The sequence below is a fragment of the Alligator mississippiensis genome, chromosome 3 (assembly GCF_030867095.1).
Source record: "Alligator mississippiensis isolate rAllMis1 chromosome 3, rAllMis1, whole genome shotgun sequence".
Classification (NCBI taxonomy): domain Eukaryota; kingdom Metazoa; phylum Chordata; order Crocodylia; family Alligatoridae; genus Alligator; species Alligator mississippiensis.
This window is the reverse complement of record NC_081826.1, coordinates 127,524,408-127,538,491: the sequence shown is the minus strand read 5'-3', so window position 1 is coordinate 127,538,491 and position 14,084 is coordinate 127,524,408. Positions and strand designations below refer to the sequence as shown.

At 38.5% G+C, this 14,084-nt stretch overlaps 1 protein-coding gene across 2 annotated transcripts in view; it reads left to right on the top strand.

The window, feature by feature from the left end:
* KDM1B (lysine demethylase 1B) overlaps nucleotides 1-12,010 on the top strand; it is a 47,232-nt gene extending 35,222 nt beyond the window's left edge. The window contains exons 15-22 of one of the 2 annotated variants that reach the window (XM_059724391.1): nucleotides 1,047-1,178; nucleotides 2,259-2,333; nucleotides 3,734-3,850; nucleotides 4,516-4,641; nucleotides 6,680-6,802; nucleotides 7,362-7,514; nucleotides 8,225-8,248; nucleotides 8,812-8,897. In XM_059724391.1, the coding sequence (XP_059580374.1) occupies nucleotides 1,047-1,178; nucleotides 2,259-2,333; nucleotides 3,734-3,850; nucleotides 4,516-4,641; nucleotides 6,680-6,802; nucleotides 7,362-7,514; nucleotides 8,225-8,230 (732 nt within the window). In that variant the 3' untranslated portion in view covers nucleotides 8,231-8,248; nucleotides 8,812-8,897. Of the gene's footprint in view, nucleotides 1-1,046; nucleotides 1,179-2,258; nucleotides 2,334-3,733; nucleotides 3,851-4,515; nucleotides 4,642-6,679; nucleotides 6,803-7,361; nucleotides 7,515-8,224; nucleotides 8,249-8,811 lie in introns of both variants that reach the window. The other variant, XM_014596956.3, reaches the window with a different exon arrangement.
* The last annotated feature ends 2,074 nt before the right edge of the window (nucleotides 12,011-14,084 follow it).

Here is a 14,084-nt window from a genome sequence, read left to right as displayed (position 1 = left end):
GCAATATCAGACTTAACTGATTTGACTCAAACTGGTTTATGCAATATCTGTCCCAGACCCCTTACTGGTTTAATTAAATCAGACTCCCCCAGCATGTTCTCTGGGCTGGGCAGGGCTCTCTGCTCCACTGCAGGGCTGGCCCCTCCCCTCTGCTCCCTGGCTGGAGCTCTGGCAGTCTCTGCAGGTGTCTACCTGGCTTCTGCTCCCCCCACCCCACCCCCATTCTCTGCTAAGCAGGCATTTCCCCATCTCTCACAGACACTTCTCAGCATTGAGCTGTGGCACATAGGACAAAGGCAGAGCCAACAGACAGCTGGTAATGTCCCTCTGTTGTTTTCTTAATGGGGTGATAAACACTGAGTGGGGCCTGGCCACACCCCCCTCAGCTCAGCTCTGTGGAAGGGAAAGGAGGTCCGCTCTAGCACCCCCCCTGGCTTCTAGCCTGAGCCACTGCAGGCATGTGTCTGCATTTCTAGGATGTCTGTCTGGTTACAAACTGGTTTAACCTAGCCAGATTAGACTAACCTGCAAAGACTGAATCAGTTCAGGCTCAGGCTTTTTAAATGTCTGTCCCTAGCTTAGGAGGGTAATAAAACACTGGAACAGGTTACCCAGAGAGGTTGCGGACCTGGATAGATAAAGCCTTAATTGGGATGGTCCTGCTTTGAACAGGGGTTGGACCAGATGAACCTCCTGAGGTCCCTTCCAACCCTGATTTTCTATGATTCTATGAATAAGTATCCTGCATGTAACTACATACGTTTCTCTCGGTTCTCTTCTTGCTTTGTGCTAAACAATGTTCCGAATAGGCTCTCCTGGGAACTTTTAACCCTATATTTGCCATTTTTTTCTAATTAGAACTTTTCAATATTTTTGCCTCAGTAAAATTAAAGAATTTGTTTGTTTTGTTCATGTTATCATGTACTAGGTTGCTCTGATAACACTGTTATGGAGAGAACCAGAGTAGCTCCCTCTAAATTGCAAGACAGCGCAAAATGTGCTATGTCTTTGTATTTGAAGAGACAGCTGAGCATGTCTGTCCACAGGTATCTGCACGCTCATGGGACCACAATGAATTTTTCGCCCAGTTTGCTGGAGATCACACCCTTTTAACAGTGGGATACTCTACTGTGTTAGATAAACTGGCTGAAGGTGTGGACATTCGGCTTAATTTTCCGGTGAGTTGTAAAACATCAATGCAGTGTCAGGTCTGACTTGTTTTGAATCATCTCTCTGTGTTCCTTTTGAATGGAAAAATCTGAGTTTGAAATTAGTTTAACTTGTTTAACAATGTGAGAGAGGAAAGGGGAGGCTTTGGGGCTTTTTAAATAGTTTCTTAATGGTTCAGCCTTATTTAGATTTAATAAATATTCTTGTCATCTCAGATGTTAGCAAATGAATTTGTGCACAACAAACCTAGGATTCTGAAAATGAGGCTGTATCTCAGTATTGTAAGGGTATAGTCCAAAGTTTATGACCAAGCTAATCATACTGTTTAGCACATACAGAATTCAGATCTGCATAATAATGAAAAAAATCAATTTCTATAGTTAGCTTGGAGCTAAAATAATGATTTTTTTTAATTCAGATTGGGTGAACTCTTCTCTTTAGTCATGAAGTCTCTGTGGGTCTACACATGCACTTTACTGCAGAGTAGACTAATTAACTCTTCAGTAAAGTATCACTGTCTACACATGCACCATTATTAGTGGGTAGTAAATTAATTAACTCTGCTGTAAGAAATATACTGTCTGGGACAGTACTGTCTTATGGCAGAGTAATTTATTGTCCTGAAACACACATGTGGATGCTGACTGCAGGTGTAAATTGTGCCTAGATAAGCCAGCCAGGTAGGGGCCTGCTCCACCCTGGTTCAAATTGCTGCTGTCCTGGGCACACGTGTAGGTGCTGTGCCCAGGAGCAGTTTCCTCCAGCTCAAATGTATCGTATTAATTACATGTGTAGATGTACCATGTGTATACCATTTTTGGGAGTTCAGGGATAATTTTTAATAATTACTTATACCAATACCATTCTGTTTAGATTATGAGGAGTTGGTTTATTTGAACTGTAATCTTTCATTTCAGGTTGTATAGTGACTGGTCTTTACATCATAAAATATGCTCTTTCATTATTCATTTTGTTTCTTGTAAATGGTGCCTGTCTACTTCAAATTTGTAGACTCTGCTTATGTGAATGTATATTGTATTGTTCCATTAAGTTTGATATATTGTTTTTTCACTTCTATTGTTAAACAGGTACGCAACATTGACTATTCTGGAGAAGAAGTCCAGGTCACAACAACAGATGGAACTATGTGGGCAGCACAAAAGGTAGCCAATGACAGGAGTTTGCATGGACTTAGGTCATAGGTTTTGTGTTTTTAAGAATCTAACTAAAACAAACTGAAGGAGATTTGGAAATCCTAATTATTCATTGAGCCTTATTTGGTTGATACAGTGATTTGTTTCTCACCTGAATAGGTTTAAGTTTTGAATGCTAATTGATTAATGCCATGGGTGCTCAACCCCCAGCTCACAGACCTGATTTAGCTTGTGGAGCTGTGTCATCTGGGCTTCTGGGCTCCCCACAAGTTTGAAATTTGGATGCAGGGGAATGGTGGCAGCATAAATTGCTGCTCCCCTGCTGCTAAATTTCTGGATCCATGGGGAATTTGGTGAGCTGGATAGCATGGCCGTGTCTGCTAGATCAGGCCCAGCCAAATCCAGGCAGGTCAGGGCCCAACTCCATGCACCAACCTGTGAGGGATCCAGCCTGTGGTCTGGCCCACAGGGCTGAAAAGTTGGGTACCACTGATGTACACTATCAGAATCAATTAATTTGAATTCATGATTTTTTTTTTTTTTAATAACCTGAATTTTGCAAGTAAGTGAAACCAACGGAGACTTCTTTTTTTTTAAAGGAGAAGAAAAGAGGTCCAGGAATGGTGTTTCTTTTGTCATTTCTTTTGATACTTGTTTTAATTATGGTATTTCATAATATACAAAAAGCATAGCAGGTTTATATAGTTTTATAAAAGTATTTTTAAAGGTGCCACACCAAGGACTTATAAAAGCAATATTAGAACACCAAAGGAAAAATGAAACTGCTTGCTTTAAGGTGGCAGTTGTAAAGGTCTGGAGCACTGGGTCCTGTATGCTCTGCTCTCCTGAAGCACCCCTGCCAGAACTGGGACAGGAAACTGGAGGATCTTTGCCCTTACAGGAACCAAGAGACCCTGAAACTGGAAGACTGGAGGCCTGGTTTCATTCCCCAACCCCCAAGCGCTCTGGGTAGCAACTGCATACCAGGACAATGCCAGCAGTGCAGCTGTTCCTCTTCTTGCACCTTTCCCAGAGTTGGTGCCTGAGACTGGTGACCCAGTCATTTTCCCTTCGTTATGCTACTGGGGGGATTACTAAACTGTAGGTCCCCACAGACTCATCGTACCCCCTGGCTGGAGAACACATTGCTGCTTGCAGCTGTAGTGCTGAGGGGCACAGCAGGGGGCTGTACATATCTGCAGCTGAAACACTGTGCTTTGGAAGTGCTTCAAGTTGCTGCTGTGCTTTCAATTGCCTCATATGTTACATCTGTTCCCATCCTCAGTTGTCCTCTCAGTACTATACTCTCTGAAACAATAACACTAGGTATTTACCTAGATGTTGTTAGTCTAAATTACTGTGTTTGGCTTTTACTATTGTTGTGATCATGGTTCTTTATTATCCCACAGGTTTTAGTTACTGTACCACTAGCGCTTCTTCAAAAAAACACTATTCAGTTTAATCCTCCACTGCCAGAGAAAAAAATTAAAGCCATTAACAGTTTAGGAGCAGGAGTCATTGAGAAGGTATGTAACTAAGATTACTTTGGAGTTGTGTGAAAATCAGTATTGAGCTTTGGGATTCTTACAGTGATAAGGTTTCTTGTGTTTGCTGCTATTTTCCTGGGTTTGATTTGTATGCAGTAGCTTAAACCTGTGGTATGCTTGGGCTTTGGATTTTGTGCCTTGCAAAGAAGTCAGAAATATGGAGAAAGCATCATGCTGAGGCAAGACCCTATTACTATTATGAAAATAGAGGAAAGAACATTTTAAAATTTGCTTTCATGAGCTTTTTTTACCCTGCACAACTGTGCCTTTTAAACAGAAGAGCAAAATGGTATTTTGAATCATATTTTTATTTTTACACAAAATCACTTCCAGCTTCTGTTTGTGCTTGTTTTAAAATAACATTTGAGTTTTTCTGTGGTTATAAAAATTGATTGCTACCTTTACTCTGTTTGTTTCTTTGCTGTTTGGGAGATAAGTTTTATTCCATTTTTTCTTTTGAACAGAAAGATTCAAATACTCTATCCTAAGACCCTTCTACTATAGTTTGGGTACCTGACATTGATGGAAGATGAGGGAAAGTGAACTGAAAGAATGTGTGTTTATTTAAAATAGAGACAAGTAGGCAAGCTGTGGATTTTGTAATATGAATTTCTCTGACTCGGTTTCTCTTTATCTCTTGTTAGATTGCTTTACAGTTTCCTTACCGATTTTGGGACAGCAAAATTCAAGGAGCTGATTTTTTTGGTCACGTTCCACCTAGTTCTAGCCAGCGGGGACTATTTAGTGTCTTTTATGACATGGATCCACAGGTATTATATGTTATAAATGTCAGTATAGCCTATTAGTTTGAAATCGAAGTGCAAAAATTACAATTCTGGAGAATGGAAGTTTTCTTTCTGCTTCTTTGCTCTTAAAAAGTAGGACCAGAAATGTTCTGCAGGGAAAAAAAAATACAACTGTAAATTGATATTCTTTTTTCAGTGTTGCTTTTTCAAGTTTGTTTATTTTGTGCCACTAGGACATGGCTGTTTTACGTTCCCAAAAATCTGGCAATCTGGAGTCGGGTAAATGCTAGGCTGATGGTAAATACCAGCAGTAAATACCAGCTGCCGAACTGACTCTGAAGTGCTGTGCCTAAAACAAGTCTGTGGAATCAGAGTATAGATTGCTGTAAGAATGGGAAGAATGAGGTTTCTAAATGTAACAGTTTCTAAATGTTAGTGAGTTAGAAACATAAGACTTCCTTTTATTATTCCTGCATCTTATGTTGTCATTTAAAACACTAGGGAGTTTTGTAAGAGTTACTATTCTGAAGTGTAGTGTTGTGTCCTCACATGTTGTTATTACATAAATATAAAAGGTGCAGAGGTAGAGGATCAAGCATGTAGACTGGATCCCACTTAGACATTGCAGTTGAGTTGGATGGAATCCGCCTATAAGAAATGAGGGCTGTAAGTTTAAACCTATTTCAGTACCAATTCCAACCTGTACATTTGTAGGCCATTGTACTTCCACATACCTTATCCTTTAGTGTTTCATTTCCTCCTTCTACTGCTGCAGAACAATCAAAGGGCTTTTTGTAACATGTTAACTTGCCCCAAGAGTCCCAGACCCTTTGAGGACAGTTTTCTGTAATTACGGTATCTACCTCTTCCTGGGTGATCTGAGAGGAGCCTGCCAGTATTTCTCCTGCAGAAAGATTTAACCTGCTAGCAATCCCTCTTGAGTATAAGTGGGAGTACCTGATGTTTGGGGATTGTTATCTAGTTTAGGAGTGGATGCAGATTAAATGCCTCAGAAAGAAGAGTTGGAGGGAAGTATGAGGAAGCTATGGTAGTCTCTATAGCTACTGCTCTTTCCTTTTTGGAACTTCTGAATATTACCAGACTTACTCAAATCCAAGATAAGGTTTTGACTGTATTGAATCCAGGACCAGGTTTTTTTCCCCCAGTCAATCATGGGGGAGAAGAGGGAGTCTCATTTTAGATTCAGGTACCAGCCTGGTGCAGGCAGCAGCTCAGCAGTGCAAGGGAGAATGCAAGAGAAGTGCAGGGGAGATCACAAGTTGGGGTGGCAGGTGCATGGGAGTGGTCACATCGTGGCTGGGGGGGGCAGGGATTGGGGAGACTTGCAGCGTGTGGCTTGGGGGCAGTGCAGGGAAATGGTGCAGCCTTCCCTCCCTGCCACAGGAGGGGCACATGGTGCGAGGGTGCAAATTTAAGACTATCATCCAATAATTAGATTCTAGATGTGGAAAATTATAATACATTTTTAATTTTCCATTAATAGAATCTACTTATTAGGGAATCGTCTTGTATTCAAAGTTGTCTGGAGTTCAGGTAAATATAGTAGCTGAATTTTGAAGTAGCAGAGGCAAGCCAGCCTCACTGTAGAACAAAGCATGTGGTCTGGTCCAAAGTCCACTGACGTCTATACAAAACTTTTAGTAGACTTTGGACTAGGCCTAGAATGACTAGAGTCCTTAATTAGGACTTTTTTGTTGCCCTTTAATGGTGGTGCTTTATCACTGAACTGGGAGACTGGTGTCTGACAGAGAATGTGAATGTAAGCACCTTACCACCATCTGAGTGTGGGTAAGCTGATAAATATATGGTGTCACTTAGCTCTTTTATAACTTCAGAATTAATGTGTGCTCAGTATTGTCTTATTACTTTCTTCCAGTTCTTTCATACTGGAGTGCAAAAACTATAGAAAATAAATTTCCTTGGAGATCGTAACTGATTACATCCAAAAAAAGTCTTTTTCCCCCAATAACCGTTCGAATTGTTTTTTCTCATATTTTTACCATTTTGAAATTAATTTAAAGTAATAATCCCTTTATTTTAGGGGAAATACAGTGTTCTAATGTCAGTGGTTACTGGAGATGCTGTCACAACCATTAAGAATTTAGATGATAAGCAAGTATTACAGCAATGCATGACTGTACTTCGAGAGCTGTTTAAGGAGCAGGTAAGAAAATCCTATTTTGTGAAAGGAAAGGAATGAATTTGTAAGCGACTTGAAAAGCGACCTGCAAAGAAAATTACATAGAAGAAAAATACATTAATATCCTTTTTACCTCCCCAATACCTCAAAAAAAACCAAACTCTTCTTTATATATCATAAAGATATGGGTACAAATCTTTCCTCTTTTTTTCCCTTTGCAAGTCACCTTCATAACTGCTAAATTAATTCTGTTTGTCAACTCTAGGACAAACACATGGCCATCAAACACACTATTTGCACTCAATTCTGGAGACTGAACTGAAATAGATGAAGGAAATAATTTCCCCGTTATGTCATTTTTTATTGTCTACAAGTTTATATGTAACCTGTCTGTTCTAGATTATCCATACACTATTGCAAATGTTGGGTAATGCTTTATTTAACATCCTCAGAGTGGCTGAAATAATTAGTAGGTAGGGTTTCTAGCCCCTTTGCTTAGATGGCAGAAACTTTAATAAATCTGGCTGGCAAGTTCTTGGAGAACATGGATTCTTCTGCATTACTTATTTTTGTGATAATACAGGAAGTTCCTGATCCAGTAAAATTCTTTGTTACACGATGGAGCCAAGACCCCTGGACCCAGATGGCATACAGTTTTGTAAAGACAGGTGGCAGCGGGGAGGCTTATGACATTCTAGCTGAAGATGTACAAGGAAAAATCTTCTTTGCTGGTGAGGTAAATATCTTCATTACTGTTACTAAAAAATGTTCAATTAGTTTCTCATAAAGAGAACTTAACAGTGCTGGTTAGAACAAGACAAGATGGCCAAATGCTCTTTAAAGGGTGTTCATATAGCCCTGGCTATTTCAGTATAGGGCTAGTTTTCAGCAGGTGCTGCTAACTGTGGCAAACTGAGGAGTGGGTAAATGCAGAGCACAGTGAGACCACACTTCACATTTTTTATGAAATTAAGATATTAATGTCAGTTGCAGAAGTATTTTAATCTGTTTAGCTATGTGATTAGAATCTGTAGTCTGGGACGCTACACTAAAATTAATACCTGCAGCAAGATAGAAAATAAGCAAAACTTGTATCAACGATTTCAATGCTTTCATGGCACGTTTTTCCAATAAGGATGCACAGTGTATGTTGTTGCACTCTACAGAAATAAAGAATAGTGAGCTTTATGCAAGACAAGGCCCTGAATCTGTCTGTATAGACATGTATTAAATAATTGGTTATCAGTGATAAAAGATAAGTGATGCATAGTAGTTCTCTCAAAAGAAACTTCTCAGTCCTGCTATTTTATTATGGGCATGCTTTACTGGTCTTGCCCAGTTGCAATTTAAGCAATGTGGTCTGATTATATAAACTAGATAAAGCATGTACATGTTGTAGAGCAGGACGGAGGTCCATATGCATATAAAATATCCATCTCCTTGCAGAACTGACTCACCACTTCTCCACTGGTGAGTAATGAACTTGAAGCAAACTCATGCTATTGATACCACTATGTATCCATATATATGTAGGCATAACCAACCTATTTCTGTAATGTTGAAAAGAATAGTCAGGAGTCAGACTTCAAAGCTTTAAAGCAGGGGCGGGTAGTTATTTTGGGCGGAGGGCCATTTACTAAGTTTTGGCAAGCCATTGAGGGCCGCATGACAGGTAGCCAGGGGCAGATAAATATTAATTTTCTAAATTTTTTAGGGGCCCAGCAGGCTGGATAGAATGGCCTGGTGGCCATTTTGCCCACCTCTGCTTTAAAGGAAATTTGACAACTTCATTTTTTTGTCATCTTCCCTAAATTCATTAATTTGCTTTCATAAGAAAAAAAAGGCAAGCCTTTCTTCATTTACTCTCTTCAACCAGCTACTCAATAGTGTGAGTACTAGCATCTCTTAGTAAAATCTCTGTAAAAGCACATGTCACTTTTTTTGTGCGCTACATATAATTTTGTTTCGGATCAGAATTGTATGCGTCTTCTCCTAAAGGGCTTTCAGAAATTATGGTTTTTATTTCATTATAGGCCACAAACAGGCACTTTCCCCAGACCGTTACAGGAGCCTATTTGAGCGGCGTTCGAGAAGCAAGCAAAATAGCAGCATTTTGAATAGTGGCATTTTGTTTCCATAGATATTTTTTTACTGTTTTCTGTGGGTAAGACTATCTTTAATTTTCCTATTTGCTACTTTGCTAAGTGGTACTTAAACAGTGTACGGTACCTGAATATAAATTCATCTTTCTTCTTTTCTCTTTCTTTTCTCCCTTTTAAACCCTGAGGATACAAGTACTTGTTTTCTTAACTAAAACGTTTGTTATAACTTATTAGTCTGCACTAGCATTCAAGTCTCTTGGCCTCTTTGGCCCTGAGAGATTTACTAACAACCTTCTAGGTGAACTGTTTTTTTCATGGTTCAACTCTTACTGTTGTAGAACCAAACTTCAGGTCAGGACAAGAGGGCTTTTAGTCACTATACAGTATTAAAACATGCTTGCAGACTTACAGGTGGGGATGATGGGACCCTTCAATTCATTTTCTTCTCAGGTATTCATACTCATTCCCAAGCACTTGAATAAACTGGCCAAATTGTGGAATGACAATGGTTATGAGTATAAGAAGGAACAAACAGAAATATCTCCCCACCTGCAACAAAAAAACCCCTCTTTTGCTATTTTTTCAGTGACCTTACTTTCTACCAGTCAGGTTTTAGAATCTGAAGTTTGTTCCTTTAAACTGCTGGAACAGTATACAGTGCAATTACAGGAGGGTTATTGGAGCCAAGATAATTTTTTAGAATAAAAATATTAAACTTTTTACATTATTGTAAAAATGTCTCTAAATTTTTTTCCCTCCTACATATTCAGAGGAAAAATACCTTTAAAAGAATCCTCTTTACAATAGGGTTAAGTTGAGATTTGCTCAGTGGAAGTAGAGTAGGGGAAAAAAGTTTTATAATTCTGTTGTTGTTTGAACAGTGAATCTCCAAATTCATTTGAGATGTGTAGATAAGTCATTTATATGTGTAATTATGAAAGCATAGCAAGGAATGAAGATGGGACTATAAGTTCAAATTTCTTAGTGGCTCATTCAGCTTTTGTATTTAAAAATAGGGAAAGACGAATGAGGTAAAATTCATGCTTTTTTATGAAGGGCTCAAAGAAGGTGGCTTGCACTTTGAAGTTTTTTTTATTATTATTGAAAGTATTATTAAAGAAAGACTTGAGGGACTAACTCTGAAAGAAAAATATCTTTGATAGAAACAAGAGAACTGGGCAGGTGACTAATAGCATCCCCTAGAACAAAGTTTATATGGAAAATTGTTTTAAAATTTACACTCCCCTGCCCTGCCCTGCCCTGCCCCGCTCTCTCCCTGCAACTTTATTACTTTGGCTGCATATGATTCTAGAAAGGTAACAAGCACACAGTTTTCCTTAGTCTCAAGGACAGACTTTTTATTTTTTAAAGGATGCTTTTTGTGCGAGCATGAGACTGAGGCTTTTAGCTATAGTGCTTATCTCCAAAAAGTTTTACCTTCAGAAAAGAAACCTGCTGAAGAAAAGCAAATTTTACTCTTCTTTAAAAAACTTAATTCATTTTCTAAAGTAGATATTATGTTTAAATGTCTTTATTTAATCTTTAATTTACAAGGTTGAAGATATTTATGTAAGGAGACCTGTTTTTCAGATAAATATTTGTTTTTACTTTTAAAAGAGTAAGATGGTGATTGAAAAAGTGTAATTGTTCATGTTTCTTTCTGCTCTACACAAATGCTAATATTTACATTTCTAATATATTCCAAGTACTAAATTGTAATTTAAGGGTTACAAAAAATAAGGTGTGAAATTCTCTGCTGATAGAAGAAACGGTAATTGAAGTTCAGATTTTGCTTTTGTTAATCGTTGTTACTTTGATAATTCCACACTTTGTAGACCAATTAATAATGTAACTGGAAAGATTTCAATGGGAGATGAAAACTTTATATGTGGGCAATAGTGAAATAAGCTTTCTTCTTCCCTTGAAATTTTCTGTACAAGATAAAAAATGTTACTGGAACGCATCTTAGAAATCTAGCTAAATAAGAGAATCTTTATTAGAAACCTGTAACCTTAATTCTACTTAGAGCTTGCTTCATCAGGCCTTATCCAAGCTTCAGTCTGTTTTATAATTGCAGGGTTAACTGAAAGGTCAAGCTCTAAAGCAGCACTTTCCAACCTTTTGCCTTAGTATGGTTCGTCCCCCACCCACCAGCGCCCCTCACTCCCCATCCACAACCTCCCACCCCTCATGTACCCCTCATTTGCAACCTGCAGCCCCCTGCTCCCCCCAGCCCTGCCAGAGGGAACCCCCAGTTGTCAGGGCTACAGGGCCAGGACCAAATCCTGGGCACATACTTCAAGCTCCCTGCCTGATGATCATCCTCCTTCTGTTCTTCCTAGCCCCAAGCAGCCCCTTGCAGGCTGGAACTCTGCCAGCCTCAAAGGAGAACCCATTTCCTGTTTTTTTTCTCCTTTAAAGGTAAAAATCTGTGGTTGTCTTTGTGACCCCATTTGTTCCTGTTGTTGCCTCAAGGTTGGGAACTGCTGCTTTAAAATCTCATTTCAGTACTGCATTCCAATTCAACATTTTTCAAGTGCATGCTTAGTTTTCAGCATGTGTCTTACACTGAGATTTAAACATTTTAGCATACATAGTGATACTTTGCTGAAGAACAAGCATGGGCATAAGCAAATTCTTTGTTAACTTGGGCCTTAGTTAGCAAGCACTTTTTATAGCATTAAGACAAGTGATGGGTAATAAATGGACAAACATATGGTATATTATTACTTTGATGTCAAGGCATTTAAATTATATTGTGCTGCACCTAAGTGGAGAAACTAAGCATTTTAATTTATATTCATTCAAACTTCTAAAAAAAAAAAAAAAAAAAAAAGTCAGGCTGGTTCTGAGGCTTCACTCTTAATTACTGTTCCCAAAGATCTTTTCTTTTCACAGCTGTGTCAAATTTAATTTTAGGCATGTCAGTTTTTTACCTGTGTGTACAATTTAGTCCCTGTAGATAAACAACTAGGGAAAGTTGGGTGGGGTTTGGCTTTTTTTGTTGTTTTTTTTTAATAAGCTTGTATAAAATATTACCAAAATGTTTGAATGCAGAGCATGATCTGTTATACTTCAGCTCTCCTGTGTGACTGGTATGGTATGATGTCAGAATAAACTGGAAAGTGTCCATTTGGGTGTTGCTTGTTTTCTGAACTGATGTTGAATTTACATTTCTTCCCTTCTATTTTAATAAATGAACTGACAAAGCTACTATGTGCTATATTGCCTGCCTAGAGGTAAATTTTGTTTCATTTGTTGTATTGCCTGTACATAACTCAGTTGCTGCTTGCTCTGCCACTGTGGATTTGTAAGCCCAACAGGGATCACAAATGGGAAATGCAGAAGTGGAGTTGAGGCAGCGGTACCAATTACTTGGGTGTGGACCCTCTGACAGGGGGCTTGCACAGCTGTTGTGAAGAACCCCATAGCCTATATCCATCAGTGGGTTATCTAGACCTCAAGAAGCCCTGTGGGGCCAGATGTTTAACATCCCTGCTGTCCTATTAGCTCTTCTAGAGATAATACCTTTAATTTCAGATTTCATGTATATACTAAACAGGGCTATTAGAAATATCAACTTCCTGGATCAGGGGATGGCCACTTAAGGTCTAGAGAGTCACTAGATCCAGCCTAGAGCCAAGGCACCCTTGCCTGTGATGTACTGCAGACTAGGCTGTGGAGAGAAGCAGCTGGCTTTGAAAGTCAGCCTGCCTGAGGTGAGTCACCCGGCCTGCTACTGGAAATCCATCATCAACTGCTGTCCTAGATGATGAGACTTTTTTGGATAATGTCTTTTCATATTTTAGATAAGCTTCTCATGTAAAAAGCTGCCTCTGAATTTAACTTAGTAGTCTAATTACTCATTGTAATAGCCTATATCCAATTTTTAAGGACATTAAACGACAGAGAATCTATAATTTCTATTGAAAAACTATTTCAGTGGTTATTTAGCGTTTAAATGAAAGCACTTTCCACAGCTTTCTAGCTACAAGTTCTAGCCGTCACATTTTGTAATGCTTTTGTCTGCTACATTAGAACTTTCTTTCGGTAATAAGTAACTGTACTACACCTGTCATTGATCAAGCCTCTCCCTTGCTTTCCAATAAGTTAAAATGAGAGACCTAAGGAGCTCAGTCTTACTGCAAGATATTTCCCATTTCTTATGAAATGCTGCAGCTGTCTGTATTTACCCAAAGCAGTAGGATTGCTTTATAATGACTGACTAAACACACCCAATCTTCTGCTGTGTGTAAAAGATTGTTAAATTTTTTCAAAACATAACTGGATATACCTTTATTTCAGCTCAGTATTATTACCTCTAGAGAGTGTACTTGAAATACAGACAGAGCCCCAGCATTTCATAAGAAATGGGAAATATCTTGCAGTAAGATTAAACTGTCATTGCTTCATCAGCCTTTTAAATAGTCTTTTACTTTATTCATCAAAATACTAAATAGCCTGGTCAGGAATTAATCCTACTACAGATTTCTTAATTATGCATGAATTGATTGAAAACTGTTTACATGGTCCATGTAAGATTTGTTACTGATTATGTAGAATACTACTTTTAGTCTGAATTAATACTAAACTAAATATTTCATAAAGGTTTAAGATTATTCTTTTCAGTTGCACAATGTGCATCAGATTTGACAAACTAATAGCCTCTGTAGATAAAGAGGAAGGGCAGGCATTTTCTTGGCTGAAATTAGTATCAGATTACTCATAGCATCTTGTTTGTCTTTTAAATGTTGGCTCACAGTCCTCTCAAGCTTCCTTACCTCGACTGCAAAAAGGAATTGGAAATTTTCTTTAGCATCAAGTGATTCTGTTAGTGGAATCAAAAATGTCAAGGTTGGTTCTAAAAGCATCTCTCCATGTATAGCTTTTCATATATAACTTTCTCCTGAGTGAGCTTCAAATGAAGTATTTTGAGTGGAAGAGTTTACACCAAGAAATATAGTATTTTTTCTTTGCAGTGCCAATTGTGAAATTGCACTGATCTAGTTTGTATGAACCAGTGTTAATTGACAGTGGTTAACCCTTCCATACACTACTGCAGCATTCATTTAAGTGTTCAGGCTTTGAACTGAATTGGAGAAGAAATTCACTTAATTCACTCCATCAAGATGAGGTGCTGACCTGGCCAGAGAAACTACATGGGAATTTTGAGGAGTAAACAGAATGAGTAGTATTAATAGAAA